General features: G+C 59.6%; 2 protein-coding genes across 2 annotated transcripts in view; both read left to right on the top strand.

Moving 5' to 3' along the window:
• Positions 1-1,098: 1,098 nt before the first annotated feature.
• DUSP7 (dual specificity phosphatase 7) lies at positions 1,099-8,555 on the top strand. Its single transcript, XM_047692717.1, has 3 exons — positions 1,099-1,773; positions 3,203-3,637; positions 6,422-8,555. The coding sequence occupies exons 1-3, from the start codon at positions 1,257-1,259 to the stop codon at positions 6,727-6,729; spliced, it is 1,260 nt and encodes a 419-aa protein (XP_047548673.1). The 5' UTR covers positions 1,099-1,256; the 3' UTR covers positions 6,730-8,555.
• The window catches only part of LOC125105629 (uncharacterized), a 42,451-nt gene continuing 28,035 nt past the window's right edge, over positions 6,855-21,270 (top strand). Inside the window, exons 1-2 of the mRNA XM_047739295.1 lie at positions 6,855-6,878; positions 8,056-8,157. Of these exons, the coding sequence (XP_047595251.1) occupies positions 6,855-6,878; positions 8,056-8,157 (126 nt within the window). The remainder of the gene's footprint in view (positions 6,879-8,055; positions 8,158-21,270) is intronic.

Consider the following 21,270-nt stretch of genomic DNA (forward strand, 5'->3'; position numbering starts at 1 on the left):
TGCGCACGCGCGCCGCTCCAGTCAAGCCGCTTTGTTCCTGAGCTACCTGCCGCTCCATTCACCTCCTCCGCCCCGCCCGCCTGCGAGCCGGCACACCGCGCTCGCGGAGACCCCGTCCACTTCCCCGCGCAGGGTGGAACGGGTGACGAGCCGCGCCTCCCTCCCAACCGTCTCCTTCAGTCACGATTGGCCATCTGCGCGACGCGCTCCCGCCTACCGCGAAAGTTGGTTGGCGCACTGGGAAGGAGGTTGGCGAGGAGAGAGGTTGGTAAAGGAGAGCTCCCCGCCCACCCACCCCTCCGAGAGAAAGTCACGTGGCGCTTCACTCGGAGCCTGTCACCTCCCAGCTTGTAAAGCTTTCTTAAAGGGCTAGCTCTGTCTTCTTGGGGCTGGCCCTTTCCAGGATTTTTCCGCTCCTGCCTGCGGAGTGTGCGGCGGCCCTGGGTCCTCCTAGTCCTCTAGTCCCCTGTTCGCTGATTCCCCATCAGGCCTGCTGGGGTGGTACCCGCTTTCAGGTCTCGGAGCCTGTGGCCATCCTAGGGACCAGTCGGTCGCCTGAAACGGTGACCTTATCCTAAGCACAGTGCCTGGCACGTAGTAGGCGTTCAGTTTCCATTTGTTGAATGAACTCGTTGAGAAAATGAATGAATGGGGTTGACAGACAGGAGGGGGGGGATGTTGCCTCAGCGTGGCCGCCCCCACCCACCGCCCCCACCCACCGCCCTATCCCTGGGGAGGCTCTGCTTCAGGGAAAAGTGGGGAGGGGATGAGAGGCTCAGGAAGTCCCTAGGGCAGCCCTTCACGGTAGGACACGGAAGCGCTGCGAGCGCGGGCATAGAGGAAGGGTCTTGGCCGGGCACCCCAGGCGGGTCCTAGCCAGGTCCGGGTTGAGGTGGGGCGAGGGCCCGGGCGGGCGCAGGTCTCAGGGTGCACGGGGCCGCGAGCGCGCTCGCGTACTCTGTGGGGAGAGGCGGCGGAGGCGCGGCGCCTTTAAGCTCGGGCGCCGGCCTCGCGGCCCCGCCCCCCCCCCCCCGAGGACGCCTCGGCGCGCGGCCGCCGGAGCCGCCGTTTAATTGGGGCTGTCAGGCCGCGGCGCGCGCGGAGGGCCGGGCGGGACGGAGGCCGGGAGGCCGGGGCGGCGGGCACGCAGCTCGGCGGGAGGCGGGCGCCCGGAGACGCGGCTGGGGCCCGCGCGGCCGGGGCGCCGTCCCAGGGCAGGGCTGCCCGGCCCCTGCCCCGGGCCGCCCGCGCTCCCCATGAAAAACCAGCTCCGCGGCCCCCCAGCGCGGGCGCACATGTCGGCCTCGGGGGCGTCGGCTGCTGGGGACACCGGTGCGGGGTCGGAGCCCGGTGCGGGGTCAGGGTCCGGCGCTAGCACCGGCGCGGGAGCGGCGACGGGTGCGGGGGCCATGCCCTGCAAGAGCGCCGAGTGGCTGCAGGAGGAGCTGGAGGCGCGCGGCGGCGCGTCCCTACTGCTGCTCGACTGCCGGCCGCACGAGCTCTTCGAGTCGTCGCACATCGAGACGGCCATCAACCTGGCCATTCCGGGCCTCATGCTGCGCCGTCTGCGCAAGGGCAACCTCCCCATCCGCTCCATCATCCCCAACCACGCCGACAAGGAGCGCTTCGCCACGCGCTGCAAGGCGGCCACCGTGCTGCTCTACGACGAGGCCACGGCCGAGTGGCAGCCAGAGACCGGCGCTCCCGCCTCGGTGCTTGGCCTGCTCCTGCAAAAGCTGCGCGACGACGGCTGCCAGGCCTACTACCTCCAAGGTGAGGGCAGCACTGAGACCCCCGTCCGGGATTCGGGCTCTTCCGCGGCTCCCTGACGCCTCCGCCGGAGGCTGCTTTCTCTCCATGCGCTCCGCCTGCCGGGCCGGCGCCACGTCGCCCCCGGCTCGCATCTGCCTCTAACGGGAGCTCGGCCCCCATGGTGAGGGTTTAGGCTGGCGCGAGGGTCCCTTCTGCACCCCGTCCTCGACACAATTCGAGTGGGCTGAAGAAACTTTTGCCAACCTGGGCTTTCCTTTCCCCCCCTCCCCTCTCCTGTTGTGGGGCCATGGCAGTGCCTAGTCTCCTGCTGAGCCCCTCAGAGGAGGAAGGGGCCGCCTCCTGGGACCCCAAAGGCGACAGGACACCAGGCCCTGGTGCTCCACTCTAGAATGCATGTCCCTGGGAAACCAGAGTCAGGATATAGGAACCTTTGGCAGCATTATCCCTGCCCCTAAGGTATAGGGACCGTTTGGGTTGGGGAACTCTGGGCATCTGGGCTTTGGGCTCACTGCTTGGGGATCACAGCCCCTTGGAGACACTTTGGGCAGAACTGTAACCAGGGTCCCCTGCCATGGCTGTCTGGGACCCCCAAGTCCCCAGCCTACTACCCTTGAGCTTGTGGAAGGGGGAGGCAGCTGGGGGGCGAGTGGCTGCAGCCGGTGTTTCCAATTAACATTCCAAAATGGCCTCTCGCTGGCAGCAGGCGTGCAGGCAGGGAGGGGAGGGGAAGCCTGCGGCACCCTCGGGCGCAGGGCCCATGCCTAGCTGCAAGGCGCTCCCCATTTCTTGTCTCTGTAAAGCCCCAGCAGCCCTCCTCCTGTGTTTCCAGAACTGGGGTCCTTGAGATCTAAGCTGGGGAGAGGTGGATTGGGACCCCTTTTATGAACTTGCCACTGCGGGAGGGAAGGGCCAGCCAGTACTTTCACACTGTCCTCCCTGACTGTGGTTGGGGTGGGAGGCAGGGACCGGACTCCCAGGCAGGAGGCCCAGGACCTCTGTGCCTCTCACTGACCTAGACATAGCTCTGGCCCCTGCAGTCCCCTCTGTAAGAGGGGTTTGCACACCCATAGGTGCTGGCCGGAGACGGGGTTGTCTTCTTTACTACTGAGCCGTTACTCAGCACCCATGAGTGCCAGGTGTGCCTGGGTGCTGTGGAAGAGAAATGAGCTGGGGCCCTGAAGCCTAATGGTTCAGGATATGGCACTCAGGCATGTTACTTCACCTCCTGGGGCCTCAGTTTCCCATTCTGTCGGGGGTCATAAGCTGGATGTAGAGAACACAGGAGCAGGTACACGTGTAACCCAGTTGGCAGGGCCCACGTTGGCTGTTGTCGGTGTTAAAGTGCTTGATGTGGGCAGCCCACTGGTCTGGGGGCATTGGCCGGTGGCCTGGGCAGTCTCTCACCCAGGCCTTCTTACCCTGGCCACAGGTGGTTTCAACAAGTTCCAGACGGAGTATTCAGAGCACTGCGAGACCAACGTGGACAGCTCATCCTCACCCAGTGGCTCACCACCCACCTCCGTGCTGGGCCTGGGGGGCCTACGGATCAGCTCTGACTGCTCAGACGGGGAGTCCGACCGAGAGCTGCCCAGCAGTGCCACGGAGTCGGACGGTAGCCCTGTGCCATCCAGCCAACCAGCCTTCCCCGTCCAGATCCTGCCCTACCTCTACCTCGGCTGCGCCAAGGACTCCACTAACCTGGACGTGCTCGGCAAGTACGGCATCAAGTATATCCTCAATGTCACGCCTAACCTGCCCAACGCCTTTGAGCATGGTGGCGAGTTCACCTACAAGCAGATCCCCATCTCGGACCACTGGAGCCAGAACCTCTCCCAGTTCTTCCCCGAGGCCATCAGCTTCATTGGTAGGTGCTGCTGCGCTCAGGGCGGGGTGGGTGGGCAGCTGTGTCGAGGTGTGTATGGGACTTGGGTGTCACTGGCGCCTGGCTGGGTACCTCTGGGCCTGTCGAAGCCTGTGCATGCCCTGCTTGTGCTGGCATGTGCCCGTGGCCGAACCCATGCCTGCTGTGAGTCACCAAGGCCCTTGGGACCCAAGTGGTCCCCTGAGTCCTGGACGCCCCCCTCCATCGCCCCACCCACGGACCTTGCTGTCCAGCTTGTGTTTTTGTGGCTCCGCTGTTTTGGGCTCAGCCAGCTGAAGCATCACAGCTCTCAGACCTCCCACAGGTCTTGCCTGCTCGTCCTCATGCCTCAGCACACGTGTTTTCTGGGAGGGGGCTGCCACTGTGCCTCTTTGGGCTTTATTTTGTACCTGAGGGGGCTAAAGGGTGGTGCTGGAGCCGAAGGCCGACCCCAGATGGGCAGCTATTGGAGCGTGGCGGGCCAGAGTGACTTGGGAGGGCCCTGGGTGCTCCTGGCAGCCTGGGGGCTTGCTGGGAGTACAGGAGGCCTCCCTCAGAGCAGTACGTCCCGCTGTTGCGCTTAGAACCGTCAGCCCCCGATGGCCCCGGCTGACTCAAGCTCCATGAGCTGCCTTATCTTCGACCTCCCCATCCTGCTTCCTCTGCAGCCAGCTGGAAGCTGTTAGCAGGTCATCTTCCTGGCCCCAGCTCTTACCCGGGGTGCGGGGAAGGGCTACCAGATCAGCATGAATGTAAACCCTTGGCTCTCGGAGCCTGGTGACCCCGTGTTTCTTCCCAACCTCCAGTGGCAGAGAGGAGGTGGCCTGGGCAGTCCTCTCCCGCTGGCCGCTGTGTCCAGTGGAGGGCGTTTTGGTGTCAGCTGGGCTGGGCTAGCTTTAATAACAGGAAGTGGGAGGCTTCCCCGCCTCATCCGCCTCATCCGCTTACTGGGAACCAAAACTAGGTGCCTGGCTGGGAGGAAGGAAGGAAGCTGAGGCCTGGGGGAGGGGCTGCGACCAGAGCTATTGGGAGCTTCCCAGCTCTGCTCAGGGAGGGACAAGGCCAGGAGGTCTCTGGGTCCTGCCTGAGCGTTCACTCTTTCTCACCAACAAGACGGGGGAGCAGAGAAGGGGGATCCCAGGCTCCCAGGGCTGAGCCTGGCTCATGGGTGCCTTTATCCTTCTTGAAGGTCCCTTTGCATCTGGGGAGGGAGACAGAACAGGGTGTAGGAGTGGGGGAGGGGGACAAGTGAAGGAAGAGAGGCCTGAGCACCCCCACAGGACTCGCTGGGACTGGATCAAGCCCCAAGCCCCACGCTGCTCAGCCACACCCTGAGAAGGCTAAAAATAAAGCCCGTGGAAGCAGTTTCACTTTGGATCACCCGGGAGTGGGCTTGGGGGCCAGGCGTTCCCCATATCCTGGTGTGTCACCATTGGGGGGCTCATCCCCACTGCCCCATTAGCCCCAAGTCTCAAGGTCAGACCGCACCACTCTGCACCAGGCTGCAGCTTCTCTCTCTTCCCCAGCTACTCTTGCCCCCAGGCAGTGCCTGGATCTGGATTAAGTGCCTACTGCATGCTTAGCCCTGGGTGCCCTCACGGGGATGAGGAGGGGAAGCTCTGCCAGGGCAGAGGGAATGAGCACCAGAGGCGGAACAGCCTGAGAACCTGTGCATCATCTTGTGGGAGTGCACTGATTGAGTGCCAGCTGTATGCCTGGCTCCCAGTGGGCTCAGAATCAGAGAGCTAGGGACCTGGAGGGCCCCAGAGAGCTGCCTCTTGTTAACCTCCATTCTTGGCACAGCTGTGGCATAGAGGCCCTAGAGCCTAGGGGAGGAGCGATTACGGGACTGAGTTGTTCAGTGGCTTAGCTAGTGTTTATTGAGCTCCTACTGTGTGTCAGGCCGAGGAGACTGAGAGTGACACTGGGAGAAGCTGGGAGGGTGGGCAAACCTGGTTGTTGGTGGTGGGAGAGGTCACTGGTGCATGGGCCTTCTGGGGGAAGTCTAGTAAGTGAGGTGGGGGAGGGGGCTCACCTAAGCGAGCCTCCCTGGCGAAACCTCAGGTGTGGCCTTCCTCCCAATCCCTGGCTGTTCAGGAGTAAGGCTGAGGGGCAGGGGACAGGGCAGAGCTGGGTGTAGGGCTGGGGCCCTCCATTCCCTCTCCAGAGCTCCCCTCAGGCCTATTTCCCAGGAGGCCTTCCAGGGATCCCCATGGGAGCTGCACCAGAAGAGTGAGCTTGGCCCCTGCCACCAGTCAAGGACTGACTGTGGTATGTGCCAGGAGTTAGGAGGAGCCTGTCTGTGGCCTTGGGCTTGTCACTCTCTTTGTGCCTGTGAACCTCATTTATAAAATGAATTTGCTGACCATCTCAGGTGCAGATGGCCTGAAAGGACACAGGTGACACCCTCAGCGCAGGCTGGGCACTCGGCTGTTGTAGCAGTGGGACAAGCCGTGACTATAGCCATCACAGGCACCAGGGTTTGGAGAGCCCTCTCTTGGGTCAGGTCCTTATAAGAGCACTGGGAACATGGGGGCCCATTTTATGGATGAGGAGACTGAGGCACAGGGACGTCCAGTGACTTGAAGCTGATGGGTGGCAGAGCCCTCTCCACAGTCATGCTCTTGACCTCCACCCCAAGTGGCTGTCCCACCCATGTGGGCCTTCACCAGGTCCCTCAAGTGTTGGGCAGCACCAGCCAGTGACCCTGCTGCCCTCTGTGCCCCAGCCCCCCACCTCCGGCTCCCTGGTGGAGGTGTCCTCCTGACCCATGCCTGTGTGTTGCAGACGAGGCCCGCTCCAAGAAGTGTGGTGTCCTGGTGCACTGCTTGGCAGGGATCAGCCGCTCGGTGACGGTCACCGTGGCTTACCTGATGCAGAAGATGAACCTGTCGCTCAATGACGCCTACGACTTCGTCAAGAGGAAAAAGTCCAACATCTCGCCCAACTTCAACTTCATGGGGCAGCTGCTGGATTTCGAGCGGACGCTGGGGCTGAGCAGCCCGTGCGACAACCACACCCCCAGCGAGCAGCTCTACTTCTCCACACCCACCAACCACAACCTGTTCCCACTCAACACCCTTGAGTCCACGTGAGGCTGGGGCACAGGTGGCGGGGGCCGGCCCCTCCCCAACCCACCTCCCCCCCCCCCCCCAGCCCCTCGGGCGAGGTGGATGGCCCACTCCTGCTACGTCCAGCTAGAACCCAGGCAGTCTCGGACATGGCCAATGCCCGGAGGCCCCCGGTGGGCAGGCGGCCCAGCTTCCCTCACCGCCTCGGGGCGGGTGGACCACAAAGCGAGGCCTCCCTCCACAGGACTTTCTGGAGAGGCCCTGAGCTCTGGGACACATGGCCTTGGGAGGCCAGCGAGGCCTCATCCTTGTCCCAGGACACTCCATCAGCAGATGGGCCAGCCAGTTGGGCTGTTTTTTAAAGACCCATCCACGGACCTGAGTTTACTTTTTACTTTTGGCAGGTGATCCAAGCTCTTCGGAGCACAGCAAGTGTTCAAGCTCTTCTTGATTTTTCTTTTTTAATGAAAAGTGTTATTTTCAGGCTACGCAACAGTGGATTGTATAAACCAGTATTTCATCCCTTCCTTGATCCTGCGAGAGAGAGAGAGAGACATGTTTTCAGTTTTGTTTTTATTCCTATTTCAAAAAGCAATTACTGTTTTTGTTTTTGTTTTTAATGGAAAAGACAAACCCCGTGTTGATCCTGACCAAATGCGTTTTGCACATGTGTGAAGCCTCCCATTTCTGCAGCAGCAGGCCCTTCTCGAAGGGTTGGCTTGCTGCTCTCTTGGCGTCAACACCCCCCGCCCCAGTCGTGTCCACATCTCTTGGCCCAGCCCCCGTGGCACTGCACTTGCCCATGATGACCTCTGCAAGTCACAATAGGTGGGCTACCGGGTGGCCTTTGCATTCTGGGCCCTCCAGCGGCCCCTGCAGACTGGGCAGACTCCCGGAGGCAGGAGATGGGAGGCCCTGCAGTGGGCCCACTGGAGGTGGAGCTCTGGGGGACGCCAAGCAGTAGCATTAGCCCTCTGGACTCAGCCCGTAGGAGGGTCTGGGCCCCGGGCCCTTTCTTTATGTACCCACTACTTCTGTCTTTCTCTCTCTCTCTCCCCCCCCCCCCCCGTTTGTTTGTGACTGAGAGTGGAGGCCGGGCGGGGGGCAGGGGAGCCTGGGTGGCCGAGGCCCAGCCCCACCTCCTAGTTTCTGTCCCTTACCCTGGCTGATGCTTCGGTTCAGCTGCCACTTGGAGCCCCCGTGTCCCATGGAAGCTGGCCCTGCACTCCTCTTGCCCATGCCTTCTACTACCAGGAAACTCACACTAGGAAAATACCAGGGCAGGGGCAGAAGGGGCAAGGATGGACAAGAGAAAGGGGCGTGGGGCTCTGTTCACCCCCCTCCCCCCAGGATCCACAGAACAAAGCCACGGATTCCGTTATCCTCCAGTTTCGTTCCTTCTCCAGCCTCAGTCCCACCAGGTGTCAGGACTGCGCAGGGGCCCAGGGAAAGGTGAGTGGTCAGGCCGGGGTCCCTGAGTGAGCCAGCACTTGGCCCGAGAGCGAGGCCGAGGAAGCTCTGCCCCACTGCGTCTTACCTCACGGGGCGGTTTTCAGGGATTCTTTAAGGCAGCGGATTAAAATCTTGCCACAGTCGAGAAATTGACAAAAAGCTTCCATGCTGTACATGGTTCTTTTCTCTTTTTTACCTTTAAAAAGAAAACCCCAGAAAGATGCATCAGATTTGTGTACGTGAGAGTATGCGAAGAGGGTGGCCAGTTTTGCTTTATGACCTTATGAAGGAAAATTTGTGACCCTACATATACACACACACATATATATATATATATATCCCGAACCAGCAACGGGACTTTGTTTATATTGCAAATAAATATTATTTTTTCTTTAAAACAAAGTGTGATGTCCAATAAGGGACTGGCAGTGGGGAGGGAGGTGGGGAGGAGAGGCGGGAGGCGTCCTAGCACCTGTTCTGTGTGAAGTCCGCTAAGCCAGGAGGAGGAGGGGCCCAGCCTGGTGGGGAGGAAGGGAGGAGTGGCATTGCCCCAGCCCTGACACACTACAGGCAGGGACCTCGCGACTTTTCTCCGTGGGCTTTTGCTGATTGGTTGATGGGAGATGGAAGCTTGGAGGTTTTGTGGACCAAGGTCATACAACTGAGCCAGCCCTCACTCACCCTGAATGGCTCAGGGCTGTCCACTGGGCCTTGGCCAGAGCTGCCCCAGGGCCTCAGACTCCTGACCAGGCCCTGGGGGCCCTGACCTTTTCCTCTTGCTGCTCTTGTGGGTGGAACAGGGGCTGTGCATTGGTCACCTCAGCCTTCTGCCCAACTCCCACCCTCCCCCACCCCCACAGTCCCTGGGAAGCCAGTGGGACTTGCAACTGGCTGGTGACGGATCAGCCCCACTTTGCTCCTTAGGAGCTGGGCGGTCCTCAGTTCCTTCAAGCCTCCCTTAGCCTCTGTTTCCATCTCTGAAGCAGAACCAATGGCACGAGATACCCAGTGCCTTCTGTGTTTGGGGCATGAGGAGCATGTTCTGTTCATTTCCTGGTCTCGGCCTGCAGAGGAGAGCCGGGGGCCATGCCTGGCTTCTCCAGAGCCAGTGAGCACCCCTTCACCAAGCAGGGCCCCCCTGGGGGCTCCAGGCCAGGACCTGGGTGGAAGCAGGGAGCAAGAAAGAGGGAAGGGGACTGGAGAAGGATGGTGGTCATGGCCTGGGGGTGTGAGGCCCTCCGTGGGGGCATAGCTCCATGTGGAACGGAGCTCCAGAATGGGGAACAGAGGCTCCAGAAGGCTTTATGTCTCCTTTGCCTTTGCCGGATGGAGTGAGCCCTCGTCGGGGACTAGCTGCTGACTCCGTTTCCTCATCTTTGCCTCTCATCTGGTTTTATCCCTTCCGCTGTGACCACACTGCGCTGGCCGCAGGTACGGTGGTGGGTAAGGGCAACTTGGCCCCTTTTCAAAGACTCCCAGCTGGGCTGTCCAGCTTCAAACAAAGGGACCTTGATTCTAATCTCAGACTTGTGGCTACCAGCTCCTTGCCCCTCTCAGCTTGCCCATCTCTAGAATGGGGGAACACTGGTGCAGTCAGCAGGCCTGCAGGAGAGGATGGGGGCTCCTCACGGCCTCGGCGAAGAGGCGGGTGCTCCCTCTGGGCCCTGGTCCCTCTGTGCCAGGGGCGGGCAAGGGGGTGGGGGCCCGAGCAGGCAGAGACTGGGCCTTTGTTCCCTCTTGCTGCCCTGGGCCAGGGCTGGGGAAGCCCGCGGGTGCCGGGCTGGGGGCTGGGCTCTTGACAGGCCGAGTGAGTGCCTGGCAGTACCAGCGTGCCCAAGCACAGGCTGGGGGGTGGGAGCAGCCTTGCCTCCCAAGGCGGCTCCTCGAATAGAGGATGAGGGGGCTTGACCTCCTGGACCACAGGCGGCCTCAGTGACCCTCCGTGTCCTCATCTGAGGAAGTTCAAACCTCAGCACCACGCCTGGCTGTGGGTTTCCTTCAGCTTCTCTCCAGTGGGGCCAGGGGACCTGGTCACGGCTGGGCAGCTGGGACTGGGGGTCCTCACTCTGTGACTCCGGGCTGGGCCATGCTTACTCTGGATGGACCAGGAGTGGGAACATGCCTGTTCCGTGGCTCCCAGGTTCCCACCTCATAGTCCTCTCTGAGCTCCCGTTATTCTACCCTGTTTCTGCTGTCCTTTCCCCGCTGGGCCCAGGCCACCTTTGGCTGAAGCCCTTAATGCCAGTGTCCCCTGAGCTCTAGAACATTCGCTCTCTGAGGTGGATCTGCTTAGTCCATGTGTTCTCAGTCCCATCTCTCCTCCTGATCCCCTCTTTGCCTCCCTTTGGATTCCTGTTTCTGTCTCCATCTCAGCCCAGGCCCCAGGAGCGGCCCTCTCCCTCCAAGTCTTAGCCACTTCCCAGCCTTCTCATGGGAGGAAGATCTGAGCCACTCACTCATGGGCACATTCATCCCATAGCCATTTCCTGTGTCGGCTGGGCTGCCCCAGGAGTGGGAACATGCCTAAGGGCAGTTTGGTGATGTCAGGCTGGGTGGCAGGATAATGGGGCCCTCAGCTTGTCCTCTGATAAATGAATCAGGTGCAACAGCAGGAGTGACTAAGGCTGGACACAAGAAAGAACTTGCCACACTATGGAGCAGTCCCTGCTGTGGGGCGTCTGACAAGTTGACCACAAAAGAGATGAACATTTTCCTAGGATAGCCCTGCTCTGAGCCTGGGGGAGGGGCAGGCAGTACTCACGAGAGGGGCTGCCCCCCCCCCCCCCAGGGCCTCTCTCCAGGATGCAAACATAGAACCCGTGCTGGGACCTGTGCCCTCCCCTATCACCCCCCTGCTGCCTGACAGACCTGCTTCCAGACACCGTGTCTATATCAGGCCACCTTCCATGTCAGTCTGGACGTGGCTGGGATACTGGCACCCACACCAAACTCTTAACAAAAGCTGGAAAGCCTGATGTGGGAGCCAGGTGTCCCTGGAGCCTGGGTTGCGCAGGGGTAATCTGGGTCCTGATTGATCTATTTCCCCTGTTTGCTCTGGACCCCACTGGAGCACAGCCCTCTCACCTCCTCCCAGAGGTCTTCTGGGGTCAGTCCCATCTGATTCCTGATACCCAGCAGACCTGAAAGCCTGGAGACGGTTCAGAATGGCCCTGCTCCCTCCAACCCCATGCAGATAGGGAAAGCGAGGCTTAGATAGGGTCATAGAGTGAGTCAGGGAGGAAGCTAGGCCTCCCCACACTGCTGCCCTGAGTCTTTTCGTCCAGGTCCGGCCTACCCCCTCGGGCTGGGAGCCTTCTCTATCTGGCCCTGTGAAGGACCAGAGTCATATGTGTGTGTGCACGTGCTCACGCTCACACGCGCACACACACACATACACGGCCCCCTCATTTCTCAGACAGGACAAGCCCAAGCAGATCCCATAGTGATGGAGGAGCCGCCTGCCTCTGACTCCAGCCTTTTCTCATTAGGGCGCGGGCGGGGTGAGGTCATCCCCTCCCAGGCAGGGCCTTTAAAGACCATCATTAACAATTCTCAAGGGGCCTCAGCCCCATTGTCTCTGGCTGGGTCAGTTGAGCCTCCACAGGCAACCGGGGACTCCAGTGCCTCCCATAACACCCTTTGCTCAGGCAGCTAACCCCCTTCCCTGGGCTACCCCGTCTCATACCTCCAAGGGCATCAGCTACCTTGTGGCTACTATGCATCTGTAGGAGCTCCATCAACCCGCTCCATGGCCCCACGGTCCTTACACCCCTGCTGCAGGCAAAGGAGAAGCTGCAGCCTCTTCTCCAGGGCTGGATGGGCCAGGGAGGACAAGGTGCTGTCCAGAGAACCAGGGAGCCCTAACAAGCTTTAAGTCGAGGGCTGACAGTGGCTGGTTGTCACTAGAAAGATCCCCTAGCTACTAAGTGGAGAACACCCTCAAGGGGAATGGGCAGAACAGGGGACAGAGAGGAGGCTGAGCTGGTCACTTGTCGGGGAGGGTAGACCCCCGTGGACAAGGAGAAGGTGAGGCACATCTGCAGAACGAGCAGGGAGGGAGACAGCTCATGCGAGGGAAGGTCCGTTGTGTGGACAGAAGGTCCCAGCTTGGGGCACCTGGGTGGCTCGGTTGGTGGGGCATCTGCCTTCGGCTCAGGTCATGATCTTAGGGTCCTGGGACCGAGCCCCACAACAGGCTCCCTGTTACTCTCCTGCTCCCCCTCTTCTATGCTCTGTCTCTCTTTCTTTCTCTGTCAAATAAATGAATAAAATATTTTAAAAAAGAAATTCCCGGGGCGCCTGGGTGGCTCAGTGGGTTAAAGCCTCTGCCTTCAGCTCAGGTCGTGATCCCAGGGTCCTGGGATCAAGCCCCGCATCGCATCGGGCTCTCTGCTCGGCAGGAAGCCTGCTTCCTCCTCTCTCTCTGCCTGCTTCTCTGCCTACTTGTGATCTCTGTCTGTCAAATAAATAAATAAAATCTTAAAAAAAAAAAAAAAAGAAATTCCCAGCTTGTCTGACTCCACGTCCATGACCCGAAAGAGGCCACCATGGGTCTTTGCCAGGACATGTGGAACCCTGGCCACTGGAGTCTGAGTTCCCCCTCACCTACACCCCCCCAATGTTTACTCACACGTCAAACACCCAGAGAGAGTCAGGGGTCACCACGGTCCTCCCTCCTACTGCAGACTTTCCTGGGACAGCACAGCTCTGATGGCCCCTCTCAGAGCCTTGCTTTTCTCTTCTGTACATCAGAGACATGAACCGTGGGTCCCAGGGCGCCTGGCTGGCTCAGTTGAGGGAGCATGCAACTCTCGATCTTGGGGCTGTGGGTTCGAGTTCCATGTTCAGTGTAGACATTACTTAAAAATAAAATCTTAAAAAACAACAACAGCAACAAAAAAGAACGGTGGGTCCAAGAGGAGAAAGCAGGGTGAAGGGCCTTCCTCCCAGTGAGGCCTTGGGAATGTGAGTCATGATGATGCCACTTTACCTGTGACCACCCTCCAGGGGCCACCTCCCATGGCCAGCTGTTGCTGATGGCTGGCTGGGTGATCTCAGACAGGCTTTCTTCTTATCCAGTCCCCAGGTTCTCTGTTTGCACAGGTGAAAAATGAGAATGACTCCGATGGGCCCAGCCTTCAGACTCAGAACTTGGGGATTATGGCCCAGACCTTCACTTCTATCCCAAGGGCTGGACAGCCTGGCATCAGGAGTGGCCTAGGAGCCAATATCCCGCCTACAAGGAGAAGGCTGGAGTTCAGGGCTGGGGGGCCTTGGGCAGGGGGCCTGGCTGGGGAGGAATGGGCCAGACCAGGCCCCTCTCTGCTCCAGTAGACTCCTTTGCTACAGCCCCTTAAGGACACTTGTTCCTTCCATCTACCTGCCTAGAGGACTCTCTCACAGTGTCCCCTGGTCCTGAGAGGCTGAGAAATTTTTTTTTTAACATTTTTTTTTTTTTTTTAGATTTTATTTATTTATTTGACAGAGAGAGATCACAAGCAGGCAGAGAGGCAGGCAGAGAGAGAGGAGGAAGCAGGCTCCCTGCTGAGCAGAGAGCCTGATTCGGGGCTCGATCCCAGGACCCTGAGATCATGACCTGAGCCGAAGGCAGCGGCTTAACCCACTGAGCCACCCAGGTGCCCCGAGGCTGAGAAATTTAGAGTGTTGCTCCCAGGTGAGCCCTGGTGCCCGGTCCTACCACTATGGCCTGCCCATCCCTGTCCCAGCCTGCCCAAGGATGCTTTGATCTGGGAGTCTAGATGTCTTCATGGGGTTGTCAGAAAGGGCCTTGAGCTTACCCCCTCCCTCTCACTCTATTTCTTTGCTCAGACTGTTTGTTACCCCATATTGCTTATCCTCACCAGTCCCTCCTCACCAGCCTCCCAAATTCCCAAGTCCTGCCCATCCTCAGCCCCTCACCTGGGCGCCTGAGACCTGGGCTGGCTGGAGCTGCTTCTGTTCTCTCCTCCGCAGAGGGTAGGGTGTGGTGCTCAGGACAGCACTCCAAGTCGAGGCACAGCAGGGGCAGAGACCTGCCTCACGCTTTCCCTCAGATCCCTAGAGCCAGGCCTCGCAGCTCTCTCCCCTGCCCCTGAGAAAGAGAGGGGCTGGACACCACCTCCCCTCCTTGGTTGCTGGGCACTAGGGTTGTCTCCAGTCTTCCTTGTCCCATCAGGACCTCTGGGACAGGACTCTAGGTGTAGTGTTTTCTGCATTTCAGGCTCTTTCTCTGGGTCTCGTGCCCAGAAGTGGCATTTCCGGGGCAAACACTTGTCTCCATTTTGCCGCTTGGTTTCTGAAAGGAAAGCAGGATCGTTTACCTTTTATGTTTTGGTGTTGTTGTAGCTGATTCGGAGAAGCCGAATGTGCTAGTCACCCAGCAGGGAGCCGACAAAGCACTGGGGGTTGAACCATCCCTCAGCAGGAGCCCCTGCCTGGGTCACCAGCTCCAGCGGTCCCTCATGGCCGCCCTGCCTGGGAGTTTTGCTGAGTGTCTCCTCCTCCGGCAGTAAGAGTAATAATAGCAAAGCACATATGTGACCGTTGCTCTGGGCCAGGGTGCCCTGCCGACTTTACATGATAAATTCAACAGATCCTCTCAGCAACCCTCAGAGGGAGGTGCTGGATTATCCCCGATGAACTGAGGAAGAAGCCAAGACAGAGCAGCGAAGCCTGGAAGGTGCCCCTCTGGGGTCGGCTAGATCAGGAGTCCCTCCTCTCAACTAACCCAGGCCTGAGAGGCAAAGATTAGCTTTGAGCCCTTGACCCAACCTAATTCAGATCCCACCTGGGCTCCTGCCTGTGCCAACCTCAGGAAAGCAGCATCTCAGAGGAGGGACTCTATAGCTCCCTTTCTGAAGGGATTGGGATGCATCTGTGGGTTCTTCAGGATGGGGCAGGGGAGGTAGAGGAGGAGAGCTGGCAGTAGGTCAGGAGGCTTGGGGAGGAGTGTTGAATCTGGGCTGTCCTGGAGTGTATAGGCTGGAGGGGCAGAGACTGGGGGATACCAATTCTAACAGGTAAGGCCATCTGGCAGGCTTCCCAGAGAAGGGGATGTCTTGTGGTGGAGAACCTCCTGCTGCTCCTGCCCCTGGGGCTTTGCATATGCTATTTCCTCCTGCAAGAATACTCCCATCACCTATAGCCCCTTCAGTTGGCTACCTCTCCTACTCTTTCCCTGAGCTAAGCTCAAATGCCTCCTCCTCCAGAAAGCCTTCCCAGCCTCTTCCCTCAGCTGGGCTTCTGGGGCCTCCTCTAGCTCCCATGGACTTTTGTGCAGCCCCATCTCCTGGAGACCTTGCTAGCTACCACGCTGGGTCCAGCCGGACATCATCAGCTCTCTGGCCCTTGTCTGGGGGCACTTCTGGAAACTTGCCTGGCTCTGGATGTCAGGTCTGCGTGACCCGTGCCCGTGGAGGTGGACCTGGGGTACACGCCTCACTGTGGAAACTCGCGTGCCCAGTGTTGCAATTTTGCAGCTGCTCAGGCCTATGGTGGTGCCCAGGAGGTGGCCCTGGGCCCCTCTGCACCACTGGCTGGGTCTCTTACAGCCTCTGCGCCCACCGTGATCGCCTGCTTTCCCTTTCAGTCCCAGCCAGCCGGAGAAGGCTCTGGAACTCCTGTTTATAAATATCTGCTACTGCCACAGCTAAGTGGAGGGGTCTGGAGGCCACGCTAATTGATTAATTAAACCCTCTCGGTTAATTAGCTCCATCCCTCCAGGGAAAAAAGTCTAGAGCTAGAGCCAGAGCCTCGCCTGGGCTGAGGGAGGGTTTAATTAGCCTGGGTCAGGCTGAGCCTGATGCCAGCTGCTGGGGGCAGTGGTGAGTCGGGGAGGAGAATAAGTTCTAGGCCCCGGAGCCAGTTGGGCCCCCGAGGTGAGGAGAAGGGGCTCCAATTTGGGCCTGGACCAAACCTCTCCTGACCACCTTCGCCTGGCTTCCTGGACCCCAGTGGCTGGAGGCAATGGGACCTGGATGAGCCGTGGAGGAGAAGGGGATTCTTCGAGGGGGCAGGACCTGTGGGAGCAAGGAGTGAAGGCTGGATCTGGAAACGGAAAGTAGTCCCTGCTGGGTTCCGTGCTCCCACACAGGGGCTGAGGGATGCTCTGTACTATAGACAGAGCTCTCCGTCTGACAGCTACGGCACAGTGAAGGCCTTGAACACCAGCACCAAAGCTTGACCTTTGGTGCTGGATAGGGGAGGCCATGACAGGTTGGAAGCCAAGGAGGGACCTGGTCAGGTTTGGGTTTTGGAAAGATCTCAGTGTCTGCTGCTCAGGGGAGAAGGGACTGGAGGGGGTGGCAGAAGGGGACTGGCAAGGAGGGGGCTTCAACGGTCCAGAGGGAATGGAGGTCCATCAGCCAACAGCTCCTGCTGTGTGGCTCAGGGCCACCCAGTTCCCCTCTCTGGGCCTCTCTCCCCTCATCTGGAAGGTTGGGGGAGGGGTTCCTTGAGGCTGTTCCTCACAGCCTTAGGATGTGAATGTCACTGACAGGTTGCTTGCCCCAGGACAAAACACCTTCTTTACCCCTCAAGCCCGCAGGCATCCTGCCTCACAGGGTTTCCATGTATGCAAAGAGAAGAGCCCCCCACACGGCGGATGCATCCCATTCATGATCCCCAGTATCATTCCAGCTGCAGAGCTCAGAAGAGGAAGGGGGACAGGACGCTGTGCGGGAGGACCCCTGGGCTCAGTCCGGCCCTGCGGGGCGGTGGCCGTGGGTAGGAGTCAGAGAGCCCAGGCCACTTCGACAGCCGCCGCAGGCCGCAGGCGGGGCTGGAGCCTTGGCATGGAGCCCGCTCTGGGTCGGTCCTCCAGCTCCCTGAGTGGCCGCCCAAGTGGGAACAATGACCCTTTCACGTCACGCCTCCTCCAGTCACAGTAACTTTGGCGCCGCAGGACAAAGGGGCCATTTCATCATTGTTGGGCTGGATCAACAGCCCGCCAGCCCGAGCCCCCGGCTGCTCCCACCCAGCTAGGCCCGGGGTAGGGAGGCCGACTACCCAGCCTGGCCAGAGCCCGACACCTGGCCTGGTCCCGACTGTCCCCGAGACCCTCCTGGCCTTCCTTACCTCTCCCTTTCAGCTCAGAGCTGGGGCAGAGTCAGCCACTATGAGGGCACCAGGCCGTGCCCCCGGTTCTTTCCCTCCTGGACTCTTGGTCCCCATATTTGTGGGAAGGGGGCTGGGTGACTGGGAGCCAGAGGGGTAAGACATCCCCCCATGTCCCTGCTCCAGCCTGGTGAGAGCAGAGGCAGGGAGGGGACCCTGGCCCAAGGGGAAAACGATGAGGTCTCTCCAGTTCAGTCTTCACCAGGCCCCTTCCCAGCCTCTGCTCCCAGGGACCTTCCATGGTGTGAGCTAGCTCAAGGCCACCTTTGCTTGTCCTTGAGCTAGCCTCAGCTCCTCAAGAGCACCTGTCTGTACAGAAGCCAAGACAACCAGGGCTCTCTCTTGGCACGCACAGCCTCAATCTCCCACCTTCCTTTGTCAGAGGCTGGAGGTTGGAGTCTTGAACCCCCAGGCATCCTCTTTTTTCTATCTGGCCAGTCTTTGCTAAGCTTCTCCAGTGGGAGAGGGGTGGGACCTTGGGGAAGAGGTCCCAGACCATGGGCCAAGACAGAAACTGCCTTTTCTACCCGCCGTGGTCAGAGCCGGGTCATAGAAAAGTCTGAGAACTCGGACATCAGGGGCCCAAGGCACACTCGGAAGCAGGGGCTGGTGCTGGGGAGTAGCCTGGGGCAGGTGCCCACAGCCTGAGCCTGTAGGCAGCTGCCGTATTGATCAACCACCAGCCGGTGGAGGGCAGGGAGGCTGATTGGTCTGGCACCCAGCCAAAGGTGGGGATGCAGAGAGCTCGGCCAAAACTAAGAACGGGGGGATCGCTGTTGGGCATAATTACACAATAAAAACTGTTGGAGCAACTAGTTCTTTTTTTTTTTTTTTAAGATTTTATTTATTTATTTGACAGAGCAACACAGCGAGAGAGGGAACAGAGGCAGGGGGAGTAGGAGGGAGAAGCAGGCTCCCCGCTGAGCAGAGAGCCTGATGAGGGACTTGATCCCAGGACCCTGGGATCATGACCTAAGCCAAAGGCAGACACTCAACGACTGACCCACTTAGGAGCCCAGAGCAGCCAGTTTCTGAGAGGTCCCAGGACTACCCCTTCTGCTCAAGGAGGGCAGAGACTCTACCCTGCTCCACTTTTTCCACAGGACCCTGGGGGTGGGCCAAACTGATGTTGGGGCAGGGGAAGGCCAGGGGCATATGGGTTCCCCAATTTTCCCACTTCATGGATAAGAACCCCAAGGCTCAGAGGGTTGAAGTGACAAGTGTAAGCCACACGGGAGGTGAGCAACAGAGCAGAGACTCAGCACCTGGGTGAGAGGGAGTTGGAATCAGGGGCTAGTCGCCGCAGGGGCCTGGTCTCCAGGGACCTGCCCAGGTGCGGGGTGGTCGGCTGACTCTTGAGGGCAGCCGTGGTGTCATAGCAGTCAGGGAGGTGCAGGGCCCGGGCTGCTCCCTGGCTCTGACTGCCGCCGTCCTCCCAGCCCTGCCTGCCGTGCCCAGCAGCCCTGCACACACATTGCCCATTTGCCCTGCCTCACTTCCTCTGACTAAGACTAAAGAATCATGCCTTCAGGGGACTGGAGCCTGGCACCCGTTGGCAGGAAATGCCCAGCCCAGCCCTCCCTGGAGCCTGCCTGCCCTGGCACCCCTTCTTCTGGGCTCCCAGGAGCATGTGGTGGGGGTGGGGCTAGAGGGTGCCAGGTTACCCATCTTCCTGATCCCCAGCCCCCAAATCCCTCATGTCCAAGGCCTCCCCCAGCCTACTCGGGCCCAGGACCCTGGGAGGACTTAAGGGCTGAGCCCCTACTGTAACTCCAGCCCCCAAAGCCCAAGACCTGGACTCTGAGGACAGACAGTTCTACAGAACTTCGAGTCTGAGGCAACCCCTGAGCTGTGTCCCTTCAGGGAACAGAAAGCTTGAGGCTGCCACGAGGGACCTGCAGCTCTGAGCCCAAACTCCGGGCTGGGGTAGTCTTGGGCCCTCAGCCAGTGGCCAGTGGGCTCAGCCACCCTCCCTTTCCCGGGAGCATTCTGCTTCCTGGGTGTCTGGGGCCAGCATGGACTCTTGCTCAGAGCTGGAGACTTCCCACGAGCTCTCCAAACTCCTCCACCGGGTCCCCGTTTTACTATATGGGTGGAAACTGAGGTCCAGGGAAGTTCAGTCCAGGTTAGGGCCTGGGTGAGGCTGTGGGCCTGTATGTCCCCACAGGTGGGCTCTTCTACAACAGGGCGGGGAGCTCAGGTGACTCAGTCTCAGGCCACAGGTAAGACTGAGCTGCCAGGGCGGGGATGGGGTAGCTCCTCCCCTTTGGATTTGCCTCACCGCCCGCCCACCCACCCACCCACCGGGGGCAGGGGACCCAGAGATGCTTTCCGGAGGCCATTTGACGAGTTGAGTCAAGAGGCCTAAAAAGAGCGCCTGGGTGGCTCAGTCGGTTAAAGCCTCTGCCTTCAGCTCAGGTCATGATCTCAGGGTCCTGGGATCGCTCTCTGCTCAGCAGGGAGCCTGCTTCCTCTTCTCTCTTTGCCTGCCTTGTGATCTCTGTCTGTCAAATAATAAATAAAATCTTTAAGAAAAAAAAAAAAGGCCTAAAAATACACAAAACCTTTAACCCCGCAGTTCCTGGTCTGGGAAACTGCCCTAGGAAAATCTCTGCTTGAAGGGAAGTAGAAGCAGTTAGCCTCTAACTTGTTCTGTGATCTTTGGAGAGTTCCCCATACAGTTCCCGCATCTGTATGATGAAGGGCTGCAGACATACAGCCGTCAAAACTTACCCAGTCCATGGGCCACCTTTGTCAGACTCCTTCAGGGACCTGAGTTCTGTGTCTTCTGATGGGCTCCAGAGGCCCTCGACCAATGAACCAATGAAGCAGAACCCTCCCTTTACTCCCAGTGCCCTCCAGCTGGGGTACTCTGTGGGGTCTAGAAGCTTCTGCGGGACTCAGCAGACCAGGCCTTCTCTGGGGCTACAGGTGGGTGGGGCATGGCAGTTCTGCAAGCTGTGGGGAAGAACACTGTCCTTCCAGAAGTACCACTCTCGTGGTGAGGGGTGGGGACACCATGTCTAGAAGCAGGACCTGAGTCTTGTGACCTAGAAGCCACCCATCCTGGGCTCACATCAGTCCCAGAGACTGGTGTCCAGAGTCCCCTGAGTGGGTCGTTCCCTCCCACAGGAAGAAGTGCTCCAGTCACGCCCACCAGCTCCCCACTGCTTGGGCCTATGTCCCATATCTATGGCCCTTCCCGGTCCTCCCTCTCTCCTCTCTGGAACTCAAGCCTCCTGTCTCCCCAGTCATGGGGCTTTCAGAGCTCCCCTCCTCTAGGGAGCCTGCTCACACTTCACCTTGAGTCTTATACCCTGTTGCCCAACCCCCACCCCCACTCCCTGTGGAGGCCACTGGGGAACCATGCCCGGCCTGTGGGTGCTGATAAGGGCTGCAGTGAGGGGGGTGGGCTCTGCTCTTCATAGAGCTGTTTTGGCACTCCCTGCTTAGTTCCCAGACTTTCTGGGAAGGCATGAGGCTGATGTCCTCCAGGAGGGGCTGGTGGCCACTTTGACAGCAACACTCCCGCCCCACAGGGATCCATTTGGTGATCACTGGGACCTGCCCTCATGTTCCCCCTCTTTGGCCATTTCCCCAGCCTCCACATGGCATTAGCCCACTGCTTCCCCTACCTGCCTAGGTCCTGAGAAGGTGAGGGCTGGGCAGGACCTGCCTAGGACATTTGTCCCTTCCTTGCCTCCAGGCCCTGCTGCCTGCAAATCCTTTGTTTTCCCAATAGGAGGAGAATGGAGCTTCTGGCCTGTGCACTCTGTGTGGGTCCGTGGAACACAAACACAAGCTGCGGGACCAGGAGGACAACCCAGAGATCAGGTGATGAGCCCCCAATCACCACAGGCTGCCTTGGAATGTTTAAGCTGTGACATGTGCTCCAGGGCTCTCAGGTCACCTGAGTCAGGGATGAGGCACCTGCATGGATTCCCCTCCCTGTGTGCCAGGCTCTGTTGCAGGCACATATCACCTCATTTCAGCCTCATA

The sequence above is a fragment of the Lutra lutra genome, chromosome 1 (assembly GCF_902655055.1).
Source record: "Lutra lutra chromosome 1, mLutLut1.2, whole genome shotgun sequence".
Classification (NCBI taxonomy): domain Eukaryota; kingdom Metazoa; phylum Chordata; class Mammalia; order Carnivora; family Mustelidae; genus Lutra; species Lutra lutra.